This window comes from Nothoprocta perdicaria, unplaced genomic scaffold (assembly GCF_003342845.1).
Source record: "Nothoprocta perdicaria isolate Ctin4 unplaced genomic scaffold, notPer1 scaffold_259, whole genome shotgun sequence".
In the NCBI taxonomy this organism is placed as follows: Eukaryota; Metazoa; Chordata; class Aves; order Tinamiformes; family Tinamidae; genus Nothoprocta; species Nothoprocta perdicaria.
The window spans coordinates 407,570-423,383 of record NW_020455487.1 but is presented as its reverse complement, the minus strand read 5'-3'; the positions used below and the strand labels follow the sequence as shown (position 1 = coordinate 423,383).

Genomic DNA, 15,814 nt, shown 5'->3' with positions numbered 1-15,814 from the left:
GCCAGGTGTTGCGGCGGGGCGTTCAGCAGCACCGGCAACAGGCACTTGAGCTTTCCCAAATTTCAGGAAATCACCTCGGAATCTCCTTTTACTGCAGGCACTTCCAAAGTTCTTATCCTGAGATGGGGAGCCCTGTGTCCGTGGGATGACAGGCCTGCTGAAATTTCAGAGATATTTTGGGATACTTTTGGGATATTTTGCTTTGCAGTCTCATAAACTTCTCACCCTTCAGATACTAGGGCCCAACTATAGGGCTTGTGCTGTAAAGAAAGTTTTTAATAGGATGTGAAAAGTTTTGTTGAACTAAAAAATCGCCCTCTGTGCTGTTTCCGAGGCTCGCACGGACTTTCATGGTGTTGTGTGACCCTCCTGCCTGCGCTGCGTGTCATCACAAAAACTAACCAGTGTAGTCTCAGTATTTGCTGGCCAAAAAGCTTTAATGTCTTCACAGCGAAAATGTCCTGCTGCCGCGATGCCTGCGGTGGCACCGGGAGAGGCTCCCGGAGCTGCTCCTCGTGGACGCTCGGAGCCGGTTTCAGTGGGAGCGCAGGAAAACCGGTGCTCCCGGCGGGCTCCTGTGTGGGAGCAGCAGCAGCTCCTGCTGCGCAAGCCCCCAGGGCTGCCCCATTTCTGTCCCCATTAACAGCATTGCAGCCAGCTGGGCAGGCATCCTTTTAATTCCCCATTTATTTTGTTCAAAAGTCCAATCTTGCTGTTGTAAGAGGTCCCCCCGCCTCCCAGCTCTGTTGTGCACGATGTAGAAATGCAGCTGAAATTATTCTGCCTTGCAGAAACAGGATCAGGCTCACAGGGGAAAAGTAGTCGTGTTTTCAGTGAATTATAAAGCCAAGGTAATGAGTGTGTGTAGGCTGCAGACACATTCTTCTCCCATTGTTCAAAGCTCGTCTTCTGGCTTTTGGGGCTGCGACTTTGACAAGTACGAGCTTGATGAGCATTTAATGCTCTGCTACGTTCATGGGAAAGAGGAGCATCTGGATTGTGTGTGAATATTGTTATTTAATAATGCATCCCTTGTGTGATGTTGACTGGACGTTAAAAMAACAAAAACCATGGCAGAAATATGTAGATGAGGGCAGTTGCAAAATATTCTTGTTTTCCGCGTCTCTCACTGAATTATCTCTATTAATGTAGGATTATCAAAGAGCCAATTACTGCTGTGGATATTTTGGAAATTACGGCAGCTCCTGACCTTCGTAGTTGTTAGTTCCCAGGCTCCCAGACTTCTCCAAGCTTTGGCTGGTAGCTTGGTTAGAGGACCAGGATATAGCTCTGTCTCCTTTGCTTTTCCTCATGCTTGCTGCTGATTTTTGGCATAGCTTGCTGGTGAGAATGTGGGCTTTGAGGGATTCATTGAAGGATTCACTTGGTTTTTAAGGCCCTCCAAGGGGCCTTATGGTTCAATTTACTGATTTCCATGTTTAAAAATGTACTCTGTTGTGGCAAGTTTGGGTTTTAAAAGTTTTGCAAGTGTGCCCAGAGTCGAGAAGAAAACTTTTCACATCATTTCTGTGCTGTGAGGAGTGGAGACTCKTAAGTTGCATACAGTAAGAGTATTCCTTTTTCTAAATAGCTTCCTATTTTGGACCTCATGTGTTCCCTGAGTAGCTGGGATGTTTTTATCTGCTTTACGACACTTGTTTCCTTGAGTTATCAGAGATGCTCTCGTTGTACAGAGCTCGCTGCTTCCTGGGCAGCCTGTTTGTTCAGGCATGGAATTCCCTCCTGTGGAAAGTTACCAAAGGAGTGTATGGTGTTTGGTGACACTTCTGAAAATCCAGATAACTTCTGGTCCAGTAATAACAGGAGAATGCGAGCAAGTACCTACCTGAATAGGTAACCCAATCCTCTTGTCAGAAGAAGTTAAGGAAAGTCCTGCTGAATTTCATTTACCTTTTATTTTAAATAAACAAAATGATTATACTAAAGTGTTTGTCTGTCACAGAATTGCTGGGCCTGTGACAAGTTTCCAGCTTTTCCTGCGCAYTGGACGTTGTCAGCATCCCGGAGCTGGGTGCTTCTTTATGCCATCGCGTGGCAGGAACAGTTGCTGTTACGTGAAGGGTATTAAAACGTGCCTCGAAGCGAGTCTGCAGCTCGTCCCCACAGCTGTGTTCCCAGGAAGCAAGGGATGTTTTATCCTTACCTTCCTGACAGTGTTGCTCTTGGCCTGCCGAGGAAGGGGGTTAGGGAAAACCACAAAGTGGGAGGGCTTCTTCTCTAGTCTGGCCTAGCGTGTGAAGGGGGAGGATCAAAAAAATCCTGACCTTGGATTTAAGTGTGAACAAAGTGAGGTAAGCAGAAATRGGTATGTTTTCAGTGACTTTTTTTTCAGCGTTTTCCGTGCCTACATGTTCACATCTGAGCAAAAACAGTCATGCAGAGTAGCTCTCTGGTACCGGTGTGAATAGAGGTGCACACTTTCCACAGCATTTCGCCTCCTGTCATACCCCAGAGCTTAGACCTAGGAGGGCCACTGGCTCCTTTGGACCTTTGAGAGAGCTTAAGTGTCATCTGTGCTTTAGTCCAGTGACCTGGCTGCCTTGAAAAGCACTTCTTGCCTTGCTTGCAAGGAAGTCAGGTGAAGAATTCATTGCTTGCCTTGGATGCTCCAGTTGGAGTGGAATGTAGCCTGGTGGATATGATCAGTGTTCCCTGTGATGTCAGCAAATATACTTACCTGGGGTGATTTTTCCTTTGCTTCAGGTAATGGGTGAAAGTACCAAGCAGCATCAGGCTTTCTAGGGAATTGCCTGATACCTGTTCAGTTCACACCAAAATACTAAATGCTGCTGCTGCCTCCTAATTGATAGCCCTTCATAAACATCTCTGAAATGACAGATTTTTAGTTCATTTAGTGGTTTATTGGTGCAAGATGACTGCCCTCAGCAAGACTATTGTAGTACAGTATGAAACTAAGAAAYGTGTGTAAGCATCTGCAGTCTGCATAAATGGAAGGTTATGTGTTCAGTAACCAAAGAAGGAATGAGACTTACCTTTTTTTTTAATTTCTTTTGATTTAAAAGTAGACAGAGGGCGTGTATATAACATATTATAAAGATAATGCCTTGTTTCTTCCATTTATTGTATATTTAATATCTCAAAGTCCAATTTTAACATGATCACTTTAACTACTTTTCTTTGGGAAACTGAAATCGGAGTCTATTATGCTCATCTAGCCCTTAGGGGTAGCTTCATCTCTTGATTTTATTTTTTGTTGTGCTTTTTGTCGTTACATTACACCTATAGATGTCTAATTACACCTATATCTGAGCTCCAGCGTGGTTCTCTGGATGCGTTTTTCAAGTAGTGAAGAACTTGCCCGCTCCAGCTAAGTTGTTTCACTAATAAGTTAATTGTAGATGAAGAATTTGGATGACTAATTCTCCTCTGCTAAATTGAAGAACTCTTCTTTCACTCCACGTAACTCTTTAGGTCGTAGTTCAGTGTGTTCATAGCTTATAGCATTTACATTTATTGCTGTAAAGCTTTATCTTCGGACCTTTGCACCSAGTCATCTGTATGCTGAATGTTCTTCTTGGCGTGTGGATGCCAGATCTGGAATCAGTGTTTTGATAACCATCTCTGGAACAATCTAGTCCTTATTTAAAAGCAATGCCACTTTCCGACTCCCTCTTCCCAGGCGTTGCTGGAAGCAGTGGCAGCCTCCTTTTTTTCTCCCTTCCTGCTTTTACTTCTGCCTCCCCTCTGGAATATCAGAAAAGGTGTTTGGGTAATCCCATAGCTCGTACCCGGCCTGTGCTGTAGACCAGGAGCATGAAACAACCTGCTTTAATTGCAGTCGATACCAACTGAGTTACTKTTATTGTAGGAAGAGGGGTGTTCAATGCTGTAGCTGCTCACGCTCTGCTGGGAAAAAGCAAAAACAGGGAAGACAAAACCAAGTTAAGTAGCAAAGGTTGTTAGTGTTTGACATTGTAATTGGAAATATGAAAGGTGTTTTTGAGTTAACGTGGCTTTAAAGTAATTTTGTTTGGCTCTTACTGGTCTTTATGTAGCACACAATGAGGAAAACTACTTTTAAAGTTGCCAGTAAGCAGTGGAGGGAAATGGTGACGAAATCGCCAGCTGAAAAACATCTGAAGAAATCTGAGAAATGACTCTGCTCATTAAGTGTGTGGGGCTGCCTTGGTGCAAGGGGAAGTGCAACGACTTGCTGGGGAGAACGGGTGAGCGTGTGAAACAGCGACTGCAAAAAAGAAAGCAGTCACAGGACAGTTGCAAAATGTTTGCTGCAGAGAGGTTGGTGAATTCGTGCATGATGGAACTGAAAACTGTGTTCATCTGCCCAAATGCCCCATCCCAGTGGGCTCCCCTGCACTAAAAGCAAGCAAATGGCCCACGCTGTTGGTTTTGCCCTGGCAAAATGTCATGAATTTGGGTAAAAAACTGTACAAAAAGCCCCCATGTAGGTTCCTGAAGTACCTGCCATAGGGGATAAGCAACATGGGCTTGTAGTCACAAGGTCTTGTGAGGAAACCCAGTTTGTTTTACAAAAAGCAGCTCCAATTGAAGTGATTAAAGTGAAGGAAACGCATGTTACTCCACAGCTTAGTATTTGAAGCAGTGCTTCCAAGCTGCTCAAGGAGATGAAATCCTAGTGTTATGGAAGAATTCGAGTAAACAAAGACTCTCCTATGCAGCTCTTGGAAAATAATTGGACATTGGGTATAAACAGATGATGTGTAGTGTAATTGTAGTGTAATTCACAAATAGGCTTAGGAGGAATGGGGAAAACACAGCTTGTAAACCACCTTCTTAAGGAATTAGTTGGTGAGAGTATCCAGGATGTGGTTTTTACTGGTTGCTCTGAATTTGCCCGGGAGGTAAACTCCTGCCTATAATTAAAAATAAAGAGGGGGAATTAGTTGAATGAGGCTGATTTTTCCTTTCAACCTGATTTTTCTAACTGATTTTTTGGGGGTGTGTGTGAAACTGTTGAGGACGCAGTTTTGCCCTGGTGTAGAGGCAGGCAGGAAGGCAGGGGCTCTAGGCTTTGCCTCTCTCTTTAAACCCTAACCCTAATTCTAAGTGTAAACTCAGGTGGTTCCTGAGGCCCCAGGCCTAGTGCTGGCTTAAAGGCAAACGTTGTCCCAGGACCAGTCTCACTGTAGCCCCACGTTTCCTTTGACACGTCCTAAGGAGGGCATGGGGGGCCCAGGTGAGGCCCTTCAGGACCTCATTGTATATAAATATATATATATATTTTATTCATATCCAGTCTATAGTGCAACTATGGATGCTTCTTGGCTGCTATTTTATGATAGACTCTCTCAGGTCGTGAAAAACTTGCAATGTGTGTGGGTTTCTGTAAAAACTCTGCAGTATAGATAGGTTATTACATGAACCCAAAGGTGGCAATTCCCATCTGCAGGCTCAGTGACCCTGTTGAGCAGACAGCACTGCTCAGCTTGCCTGTTGGTGACGTCTTTCCTCCCTGGCTGAAAGGGAATTCTGTTGGAATGCTGGCAACCCTGATTTGAAAGCTTCCCCATTTAAAAAATTCTATTTTATGCATCAAGTGCAGTGGCGTGGCTGTTTTCATTGCCAAAATGACTGTCAGATACAACTGGTAAAACTTGCGTGGTCCTGAACAACTGGATAAAACTGGAGCCGGGCAGCTGGATTTGTAGTGTCACCAGGAGTGCAGTGTCAGGGCCCAGGAGTAGGAAAACGCAGGAAATGAGTGTTTATATTGTGGTCTTTATATATCTGTTGCTTCAGAAATGAATCACTTTATTGTTTTTTTAACTCTGTGCCCCAGGTACTGCAGCAGAAGAGGAAAAGCTTTTGGGGCCGGAGTGACGTTTTACTGTTTTGTACTGCCCATCTTCTGGGTTGCATCAGGTCACCAAGTGACTTTTTCCCTCTCTTTTTTTTTTTTTTTTTTTTTTTTTTAATCTTGATTCCTGGTGATATCAGTATTCTGGCAGTAATGGGAATCTGGGCTTCTTTCCAGGGTGATGCCTTTGATCAGCTAATCGCCTTGCTAGGAGAATAAAGCCTTTCCCAGCAGAACAGAAAGTGCTCAGGATTCTTCAAATGTTCCCATTTTTATATACAGTTTATGCTAACAAAAGGGTTCTGCTTGCTTGGTGCCTAAGAACCAAATAATTATTCAAAATATTCAGCAAACAAAAAGATACCAAGGCAAAGAGATGACAGTAATTGAGGGCGTCTCATGTTTTTGTTAATTTTATTTTAAGTGGGACACCTTTTTTTTTTTTTTCTTTTTTTTTTTTTTTAGAAAGAGAAGGTAAAATTTGGGGCTGAGCTGTGAACCTTTTCTATCCCTCCACTTCACTCCTCACCTCTTTTTCTTCAGCCAGGGGATCAGCAGTGGGTCTGTTTTATACCCATTCATGGGATGGGAGGAGTGGTTTGCCTTTGTCTCCCTATATTCCTTATTTCTCTGTGTCATCTTTGCTTTTTTAAAAATGAGTTTGTTTAATTAAACCATAATACACCTTGTGCAGTTACTGTATTCATGGTGAAATCTACTTTTCTGTAGGATATATATATTTTTTTAAATCCCTAAAGGGATCAGTGTTTGCTGATCTCTGTTTCGACAGGCCAGACGTAATGCTGCAGTGTCCCTGTCTGGCTAAATCTGGCCATTGAAGGTTGCAGGGGATGTTCTTTATCTAGGCCATTGCCTTGCATTTCCTGCTGCTCCAACACCCTTCTCACAGCACACTTTTTTAYTTACTAAGCCTTTAATCAAGAAAAGAGCCAGATTCCTGTCACGAGTGTGTGGCTCTTGTATTGACAGCCTGGGTGAAACGGGAGGACGTTGTCAATGCCGTCCTAAGAGGAGCGAATTCTGAATTCCACATCACGTCATCTGTCCTCATGTGCAGCATCCTGATGATGACTCCTTAATGGCACAGTGAGGGCGCTCACCAAGTCTCCTACCCGAAAGGAGACCTTGCAGCAGGAGATCCAGGACCCGTCAGTGAGGCCGCAGACTAAAGCTGTTCCTACTGCCCTGACAGACTGCGGTGGGCCAATAGAAGGCATCATTTTGAGCTGGAAGTTCTCCGGTGTTCAAAGTGTTTTGAAATTTGTAAAAAAAAAAATTTGTAGCCTTGTTCTGAAGATTTTCAGCTGTAGGATACAGAATCACAATCTACTTTTAGAAAACTTTCGTATTATTAAGACATCTCTAGCGGTAGCTCCTAAGGCTTAATAATTGGAAAGAAGAGTTGGATGTAATAAGAAAGAGGCATGSCTAGGAATTCTCAAATAGTTTTTTGAACAGGGTAGAAAGTGCTCTGCTAGGTCCTCCTAGTTAGAAAGCAAGTTACAGAGCTTGTTTTGCCCATTATTTGACTGCATCCAGAATGGTGGTTAGCTTAAACTGGCACAAGATCCTGTGATTTGTTTTTCTTTCTGATCTATATGAAAAGAGTCAAAATTATGAGAACAATCTTATAATCCCTCTACTAGTTATTTGATCTCTGGAAGTGAAATTTTAAGCCAAGTCGACATGGGAATCGAGACAGGAGCAGAGAAACAGCAGACTGACGGTGACTTATCCCACATGGAATTCTGCATCTCTCCAAGATCCTAAGTGGTGTTCAAGTATGTAAGTGTTGGCTGCAAGTGCAGCTATTCGGTGAATAAAACACATTTTAGAGGCAGCAGAAGGGCACAGGAAGGCACAGGGTGGATGGTGATGTTCACTTTTCCTTTTCTGTTGTTGTTGTTTTAATGCCTCTTTCTGCCTAACCTCACAAGAACATGTGGGTTTGTCCTGAGTTCTTGCCCTTGTCTGTTATAATAAACAAGTCCCAAAACAAATTGCCACAGCTTTTGGCATAATTTGGCTTTTTTTTTTTTGCTTGCATTTTTAATGTTGAAGTAGAGTTTGTAGTGCAACTATGTAACTTTTTGAGATTACAGTTTTAACTAACTGAAAAATAGAAGCACTCTGAATTTATGATACTTCTGACCAAACTAGTAGTCTTCATTTGAGATTTTGGACATTTGTTACTCTGCATTATCTCTACCTGCTACTTAATTTGGAAATCAGTACCCATAGTATGTGCACTCTTTGCTTGATGTGGACTAGTTAGGGTGATGAGAGAAGAGATTTACTACAAAGTGAATTTTACAGTGTAAAACCGAGTGCAGTCTTTCATTTATATCCTATTTATTTTCCTTTTTAACAGACCAATTTCATTTTTACCACTTTGGCAATACAAGTAAGTGCAGTTCTTAACCACTTGCATTGCTGTGAGGAGGAYTAATCCTCGTGTTTTCATGAAAAGCAGCCTCATTGTGGTTCTTACGCTCAAGCAGCTGGAGAAGATTGCCCAACCCCTGTTCTAGTCTGTTAGAAAGGAGATCTGTGGCTCATTTACTGATTACACTGGAGGCTCATACTGATGTTGCAAGAGGAGGAGCAATTAGGATCAGCCACAGGAGTCGAGTGAAATTTGCGGCTCTTTCCCATCGTCGTCCGTCCTGGAGCAGTTAGAGCCTCTCATCCAGCAGGCAGAAGTTTGGCCTGAAGGACCTTGAGGTCGCTTGCTCGGTGTCCGCTCTTACCTGCGGCTCCCGTGGGGCTACACGGAGCCGGTTTCCCTGGAGCAGGTTCAGGTGGGCTGTTCTCCATGTCGAAGCCCAGAGGACAGTCGTGCTGCTCAGCGTAGAGCTCCTGTGCCCAGTCAGACACAGCTCTTTGGCTGTCTGGAGCCCTTGATCTTTGAGGCTTTTGGTCTGGAGCTTTAAGGAGAGCGTAACAGTGGCTGGAGTGCAGAAAGTTGCACTGCTTGGCTGTAGAGGGAAGAAACAAGCAACTTCTCTAACAAGTAACTTTCTCATTGTCTCTGCATGTTTAATGTGAATGATTTAGCTCATGTATTGCAGAATCGCAAGGGTTGGAAGGGACCTTTAGAGATCATCTAGTCCAACCCCCCTGCACATGCATGGTCACCTGCGACATGTGGCACAGGATTGTGTCCAAGCAGGTTTTGAAGAGAAGGAGACTCCACAACCTCTCTGGGCAGCCTGTTCCAGGGCTCTCTCACCCTCATTGTCAATCAAATGTTCCTTAAGTTCCTGCAGAACTTTTGGTGCTTCAATTTGTGGCCGTTTCCTCTAGTCCTATCCCTGCCCACCACTGAAAAGAGGCCGCCCCCTCCTCCTCCCTCCCTCCCTTGAGGTATTTATACACACTGATCAGGTCCCCCCTCAGCCTCCTCTTCTCCAGGCTGAACAGGCCCAGCTCTCTCAGCCTTTGCTCATACGGCAGATGTTCCAGGCCTCTGATCATCCTCGTAGCCCTGCGCTGGACTCTGTCCAGCAGCTCCACATCCCTCCTGTACTGGGGAGCCCAGAACTGGACACAGTRCTCCAGATGTGGCCTCACCAGGGCTGAGTAGAGGGGGATGATCACTTCCCTCGACCTGCTGGAGACGCTCTTCTTAATGCACCCCAGGATCCCGTTGCCCTTCTTGGCCACCAGGGCACACTGCTGCCTCRTGGTCAACTTGTCATCCACCATGACACCCAGGTCCCTCTCTGCGGGGCTGCTCTCCAGCAGGTGTGATACAGCAGATCTTCAGGAGCCATCCCCTGAACGTAAAAAGAGCTGTTAGCTACCAAAGATGTTCTAATCTTGGAGACCTTTTCTTTGGATGAGACACTGCAGGCTGTGCTGCTACCATGCCAGGCAGCAAAGGGAAAGCACCACAGATCCCACGGTTGTGTGGCACCATGCCGCGGAGCYGCTGCGACAGGCCCCTCTTTGGGAGAACCTCCCCAAGCGCCCTTCCTCGGCCTGCCCCTCCGCCCTCTCTGGATTAATCCCTCTCTGAGCTCCGCAGGAGCCTTCTCGCACGGCAGTGTGAGATGGAGCGTGCCCCAGCAAGACAGGCAGAGCTCTGATGTGGCTTCGTAACCACCGCTGTGGCGCTGAATAAATAAATAAATAAATAAATAAATAAATAAATAAATAAATAAATGCCCTCGGTGCAAACCAGCACAGCCTTCCGTTCTCCCAGCCGCCTTCCAGAAAGTCACACGCTCCCTCTAGTGCAGTGGCTGCCCTTTGAGAGACTGCCTTGTGAAATCAGGGAACAGCTTTGCATCAGAAACTAAACAAGTCGGAAACATTCATAGGCAATTGGCATGAAATGGAAACACTTTGCCGTGAGTGCAGGGATATATTTTTCCACATGTATTTGTCCATCTCTGACTTCTTGCCCTGATCCTGTGTGATGACCTCAAAAATGTGGAGAGAACAAACCTGAGAGCTAAAATTCATGCCCCTTGGCTCCCAAAAAACAAATATGAATAGATAGTTTGTTAACTTTATGGCAAGCTTCACTTTTCTTGACCACTCTCTTCTCACCGAGCCAGGCTTGGTTTGTGGATGCCCTTCTCTTTTTCATGAACAACATTATCACTTTTGCCTTTGCTGTCTTGTATCTGTTCTGTGGAGCAGACCTATCTTTTAGGAGGGTCTGCGTGCATGAGGGCTAGTCTTAGCCATTTGTAAAATTGAGGTAGGCTCGTTTTTGTCTGTTAGGAAGATAAACGTAATGAAGTATGTGGGATGTTGAGGTGACATGCACAAAGAGGAGGGAAGAACGGCACGGAAAAATGAGGTTAGCATGCAGAGGAATTAATTACTTTTCGGGTTCAACGATGAGTTTATTAATAAACTTGTATTTAAACAGGTGGTTAAATCCGTTATTTATTATTGGACATAAACGGAGGTTGGAAGAAGATGATATGTATAAAGTGTTGCCAGAAGACTCCTCGGAGAAGCTCGGAGAGGAATTACAGTGGTAAGGAAAAAAAAAATCTTTGTTTCATTATTCTTATCTGCTGCTGAAGATAAGAACTGTATTCATATTCTGAAATCAAAAGAGGTTACTGTAAAGTTTACCAAAGTATCTTCTTCAAACGTCTGGATAGTAGGGAGTAATACTGTGAACTTACTTACATGGAAACGTTTTAATCTCTCCATTTATAGATAAGGAAAATATATTTCAGTTTTTTCAGTGTATCATTTGCTATTCCTTTGGCACTCTGCGGAGTGCTTGGAACAGAAGACTTAGCTGCTACTGAAGGAATCCTTAATAAATTAATGGGACTCTGTACTACAGTGGCTGTTGAAATGTTTRTATTTTCTCCATATAGAAATGAGGAAAAAGAATAGTGTCCTTTGTTTTGTAGAATAAATGGAATTAGAGGGGACAGCTGTTTACCTTTTATGTAGGTATGCATAAGTGCTGAAATGCTAAATTGCTTTGGACCTCTGAGCACTTGTTTCWTGGAGGAGTCCTTATTATGAACTCAAGATTCTCTCTCTCTTATTTGTGAAATGTCTTCATATTACTGTAAATTATCTTGAACCTTGCACTAAGAAAAAATATTTTTGTCTTCAAAGTATTGTTTTTTAATATAATTGGAAGTAGAGTCTTTTCCTAGGGAAAGGAGGTCTTTGAACTAAGAAAGTGGTAGCTTAGCCTTGCTCTCTTGCAATTACGCTGGAAGAAGTTTTGCAGATCAACATTCCCAATAATTTGTCTGGGAGGAGAGGCTGTTCAAGAAGTAGGAAGTCTCCAGAAAGTAATGATTATGACCAGTTCTTTCATCTTTATGCTGTGGCTGGGTTAAATGAAGAAAGGATGATGGTGATAAACTCATGGGAATGCAGCCTTTACTGTCTTTCTAACTGGAGATCCGTGTCAAATTCCAGTGTCATTCCTCGAAGCAGTTTCGAAGGTTGGCTGTACAGGGAGATGAACTCTTTCCAATGACTTACAGTAAAAGCGCACACTTTCCCTGAACTCAGGAAGCAGCAGAAAATACAGCATCCAAAAAAACATTTTTTTTTTCTCTTTGGTGTATTGTCCAGCAAGCAAAGAACACAATTCATAAGTAGCCACCTAAATAGTGTCTTTCCTCCCAGCCAACAAACCCCACAGAGTCTAGACAATTTTATTTCAGAAGCTGAAGTGCTTAAGCAATGACTTCATAATTTCTGTGGCATAAAGGAGAGTAAAAAAATTAAAAACTATCATCCTTCTGTCCCTACTATGTGCTTCAAACTTGTGTACCCTGTTGCAGAGTAATAGCCTTGGCTTTCATGTCTTGGACGAATTTCAGCCCTCCAACTAGCAAGGTCAGGGATCATGGCACGAAGTATTTAGCATACAGAAACAGAGAACATCTTGTCTGACAATAGTGAGCTTTAAGGAGTCTTCTTAAGCCCTGATTTCATGATTTTTTTGTTCTTTTTTTTTTAAATCTTTTTTTTTTGTTTTTGTTCATATTTAACTGAACAAACTCATATTTGTTATGACTGTCTTTGATTTTAATGTGAACGGATTGTGCCCCACTGTGGGCAGGCACGCGGTGACACCAAGATCCCTGCCACTCTGCTGTTGTGATTCCAGCCTTTGGAGAAATGTCAGGAGCAGTAAGTGACTCAACAGCTGTAGTCGGTTCCTTTTTCCCTTGTGCCATGTCCGCTTCTCTTCATCCAAGCACGTGACAGAAACAAGAAGGGAATTGTGCCCAACAACCTCCCTGGGGAAGTGCAGACCCTGTAGAAAGAAAACGATGCCTCATGTGGCGTGGTTTAGTCCATAGTTAGGAGTTCATAGTTAGGAGTGGTAGAGAACTGGTTACTAGTTGTCTCATCTGGGAAGAAAGAAAGATAGGTACAAATACATCAAGGGCCATAGGAGTTAACAGTGGCCAAGCAAATATTTTTGCTACCTCTCTGTGCTTGTGACTGCAGGAGAGCAAGGAGGCATGTAATGCTAAGTACATGCTTTTTGTAAATGAGAAAACATGACTCTTTATTATCCTGTTAATGTCTTGATGAAAAGTGATTTACAGAGGTGATCATGGCAATCTACTGCAGGTCTGAATCTGCTTAGCTAATTGCCTTGTGGTTTTATACTTATCCTCCAGCATATTTTCCTTTTATTTTTCAGGTACTGGGATAAAGAGGTGCAAAAAGCAAAAAAAGATGGAAGAACGCCACATTTAACAAAAGCAATCATACTGTGTTATTGGAAATCCTATTTAGTTTTTGGAATTTTCACAATGATTGAGGTAAGCGGTGTCAAATAACGATACAGCWTCCTTCCTAGTGATGTGAAATTACTCTGCAGGCCTACTGGCTTGCATGATGCTAACTGCTGACTTCATGCTGGGCTGCCCAGAGAAAYTGGAGTGTTCATAAATTCTCTTGGAAAAGTACAGCGGAGATATATTCCCTTAGGGATTGAAAAAAACAAGTCAGATATTTTGTCAGCGGGTCTCATTATGGAATTTCACTGYACCATACTGAGATGATGTAAGCCATCTGACTTGCCTTTTAGGTCTGACTTGCGTTTTATGCTTCTGAATGGGATGGCACATAGAAAAAAAATGGTTATTATGCAGTGTCGAAGTATCTCATCTTGRAAAACGGAAGCAAAACATATATTCATGTAACTTGCTATTATAACTCTGAAGTTTTTATTGATAATTGAGGGAGTTCCTTTTTAAAGAATCAGTTATTTTTTACTATGAGATGTATTTCTTAGTTTATGATGTTAATAAAAAACAGCTTGGCATGTTAGAGTGTCATCATAACAAGGTGATGTGGGATGTGGCTTGTGATGGTAATTTGTTTCTTATTTGCCTGGGTGCAGATTTGGGTGGCACAGCATGATACAAAATTGTTTATACTTTCTTTTTTTTTTTTCCTTTTTTCTTATAGGAAACCCTCAAAATAGTTCAGCCAATATTTTTGGGAAAAATTATTAATTATTTTGAAAACGATGATTCCTCTGATGAGGAAGCTTTGAATTTTGCTTACTGCTATGCAGCTGCTCTCTCTGTGTGCACTCTTATTCTAGCTACGATGCACCACTTATACTTCTATCATGTACAGCGGGCTGGCATGAAGCTGAGGGTAGCTATGTGTCATATGATTTATCGGAAGGTAAGAAATGTTTACGGTTGTACTTGACGTTTCTATATAAGGTTAAAAATGTGGCTATTTGTTATGTATACTCTTGCAGCTCTGTGGCAGTTACTGACTTGCAGAAGTGTAATGCATGCCGATAAGCACGATGTTAGAGGTCATCTCTATGTGTTTTATGCTATATGTTTAGTCAAGTGGTGTCTGAATGGCAACTTCAGTCCTCTGAGTGAGGAGGAGGATGGATTAAAGAGCCCTAATGACTGAGAGCTGCAAACTCTGACCTGCTCCTGCTCTGGAAGAGAAGCCTTCCCTTGGTTGGCAGAGGGGATGTTTGCTGGAATATATATGATGGTCACATGTGGTCATATGTATATATATATATGAGAAGGACAGAGGTCCCAATGTGTGCTGGGTCCTGGCTGTTTGGAGATGGTAGTTCCTGGCTGTCAGCAGCTCCTTTAGCACTCTCAGTTGCCTGCTRCTTGCAGCACTGTCTTTTCTGCCCCCATGCTGGAATTTATATGTGCTTTTTTCCTTCCAACAGTGCTGTAAAAGTAATGAGTTACTTGCTTATTAGTTCAGAAAGGTGCCCCCTTCTTTTTGGCATGTCAGTTTAGCACATGTTTGCAGTGTGTTCACTCTCTCTGCAACACTATGGAAGCCTTGTTTAGATTAGAAAGGTCTGAAAACCTGGAAGTCAGTGCTCRGAAAGGAAAGGGCTCCATAGTGCTATTTTCTGTAGGGTAGGAGGTGAAAGCTGGAGCAGCCRCCTCGGCAGCACAGGGAGTCCCAGGATAGTGCAGAATTCCTGCAAAACAGAGAGGCTGGAAGGGCTGCTCGGCATCTTCACAGGCAGGTCCCCTTGACGGCAGGGGGGCAGGAGAGGCCATACGTAGCCCTGTACGAGCAGGCCAAGAGCACCCAGGATGAAATGTGGACCTCACCGGGCGCTTAGGAGGAAGCRGCGCAGTCCTGCAGTCTGCTGCCCTCTCCTGAAGCGGCTGGGAATACCCGGGATGCCAGCCCGGCTCCGCTTCCCGGCGGGAACGCTGCTGCCGGGGGCGCTGGAACGGCCGGCGCCTTCCCTTTGGTGCCGCTGGCATAGGGACCTGCCAGGCTTTGCTTCAGCAAACAGCCCTTCACATCAGGGCTGTGCAGTTTATTTAGTACGTAAACAAATCCATGTTATTTTAGCTGCTAAATATGGGCAGCATCCGCTTAAAGCAAACATTCGTGCCAGYGGTGTCGCTCCCGGGAGCAAAAACCCAGAGTGAGGGCCGTGAAAACGGCGGCCTTGCAGCGGTGACTCTTTCTCATGCACCTATTTATTCTCCTCCTCCTTCTGATGCCTTGGAAATTATCCTGTGGGACCTTGGCTCTCGCATGGCACGCTGCTTTCTGGTACATAAACATATCTCCAAGGTATTAATTTACTGTACTGATTATCATAGCACACTTGGCTGTATACATTTTTCATGAATTTAGGAGTTGTTTGTTGCATTGTTGGTACTGGCTTAGGAGCCTAGGAGCTTGGAAAGGAAACGTTCATAATGTGTACCCTTATTTCGGGAGATGTGATTAAATGGGAGATTAATCTCCCCTCATCTCATAGATGTTTATTCCTGAGGGTGAGGGCTGAAGTTACGGCARAACATTGATAAAACCTTGCTAATCAGTTGTCTTCATTATTCAGGGTTTAGAGATAGGTCATACTTTTCCTTTATTCTCATCTATGCTTTTGAAAGAATCTGGATGCTAATTTAACAGCACTTTAGCAGTGCTCATTAATTCCTGTAGTAAATAGACGCTAGGATTTGCAGGGACGACTGAGGG

General features: G+C 43.6%; 1 protein-coding gene across 1 annotated transcript in view; it reads left to right on the top strand.

Moving 5' to 3' along the window:
• Positions 1-15,814, top strand: part of ABCC4 (ATP binding cassette subfamily C member 4) — a 136,478-nt gene that overhangs the window by 860 nt on the left and 119,804 nt on the right. Inside the window, exons 2-4 of the mRNA XM_026040478.1 lie at positions 10,728-10,838; positions 13,002-13,122; positions 13,775-13,999. Of these exons, the coding sequence (XP_025896263.1) occupies positions 10,728-10,838; positions 13,002-13,122; positions 13,775-13,999 (457 nt within the window). The remainder of the gene's footprint in view (positions 1-10,727; positions 10,839-13,001; positions 13,123-13,774; positions 14,000-15,814) is intronic.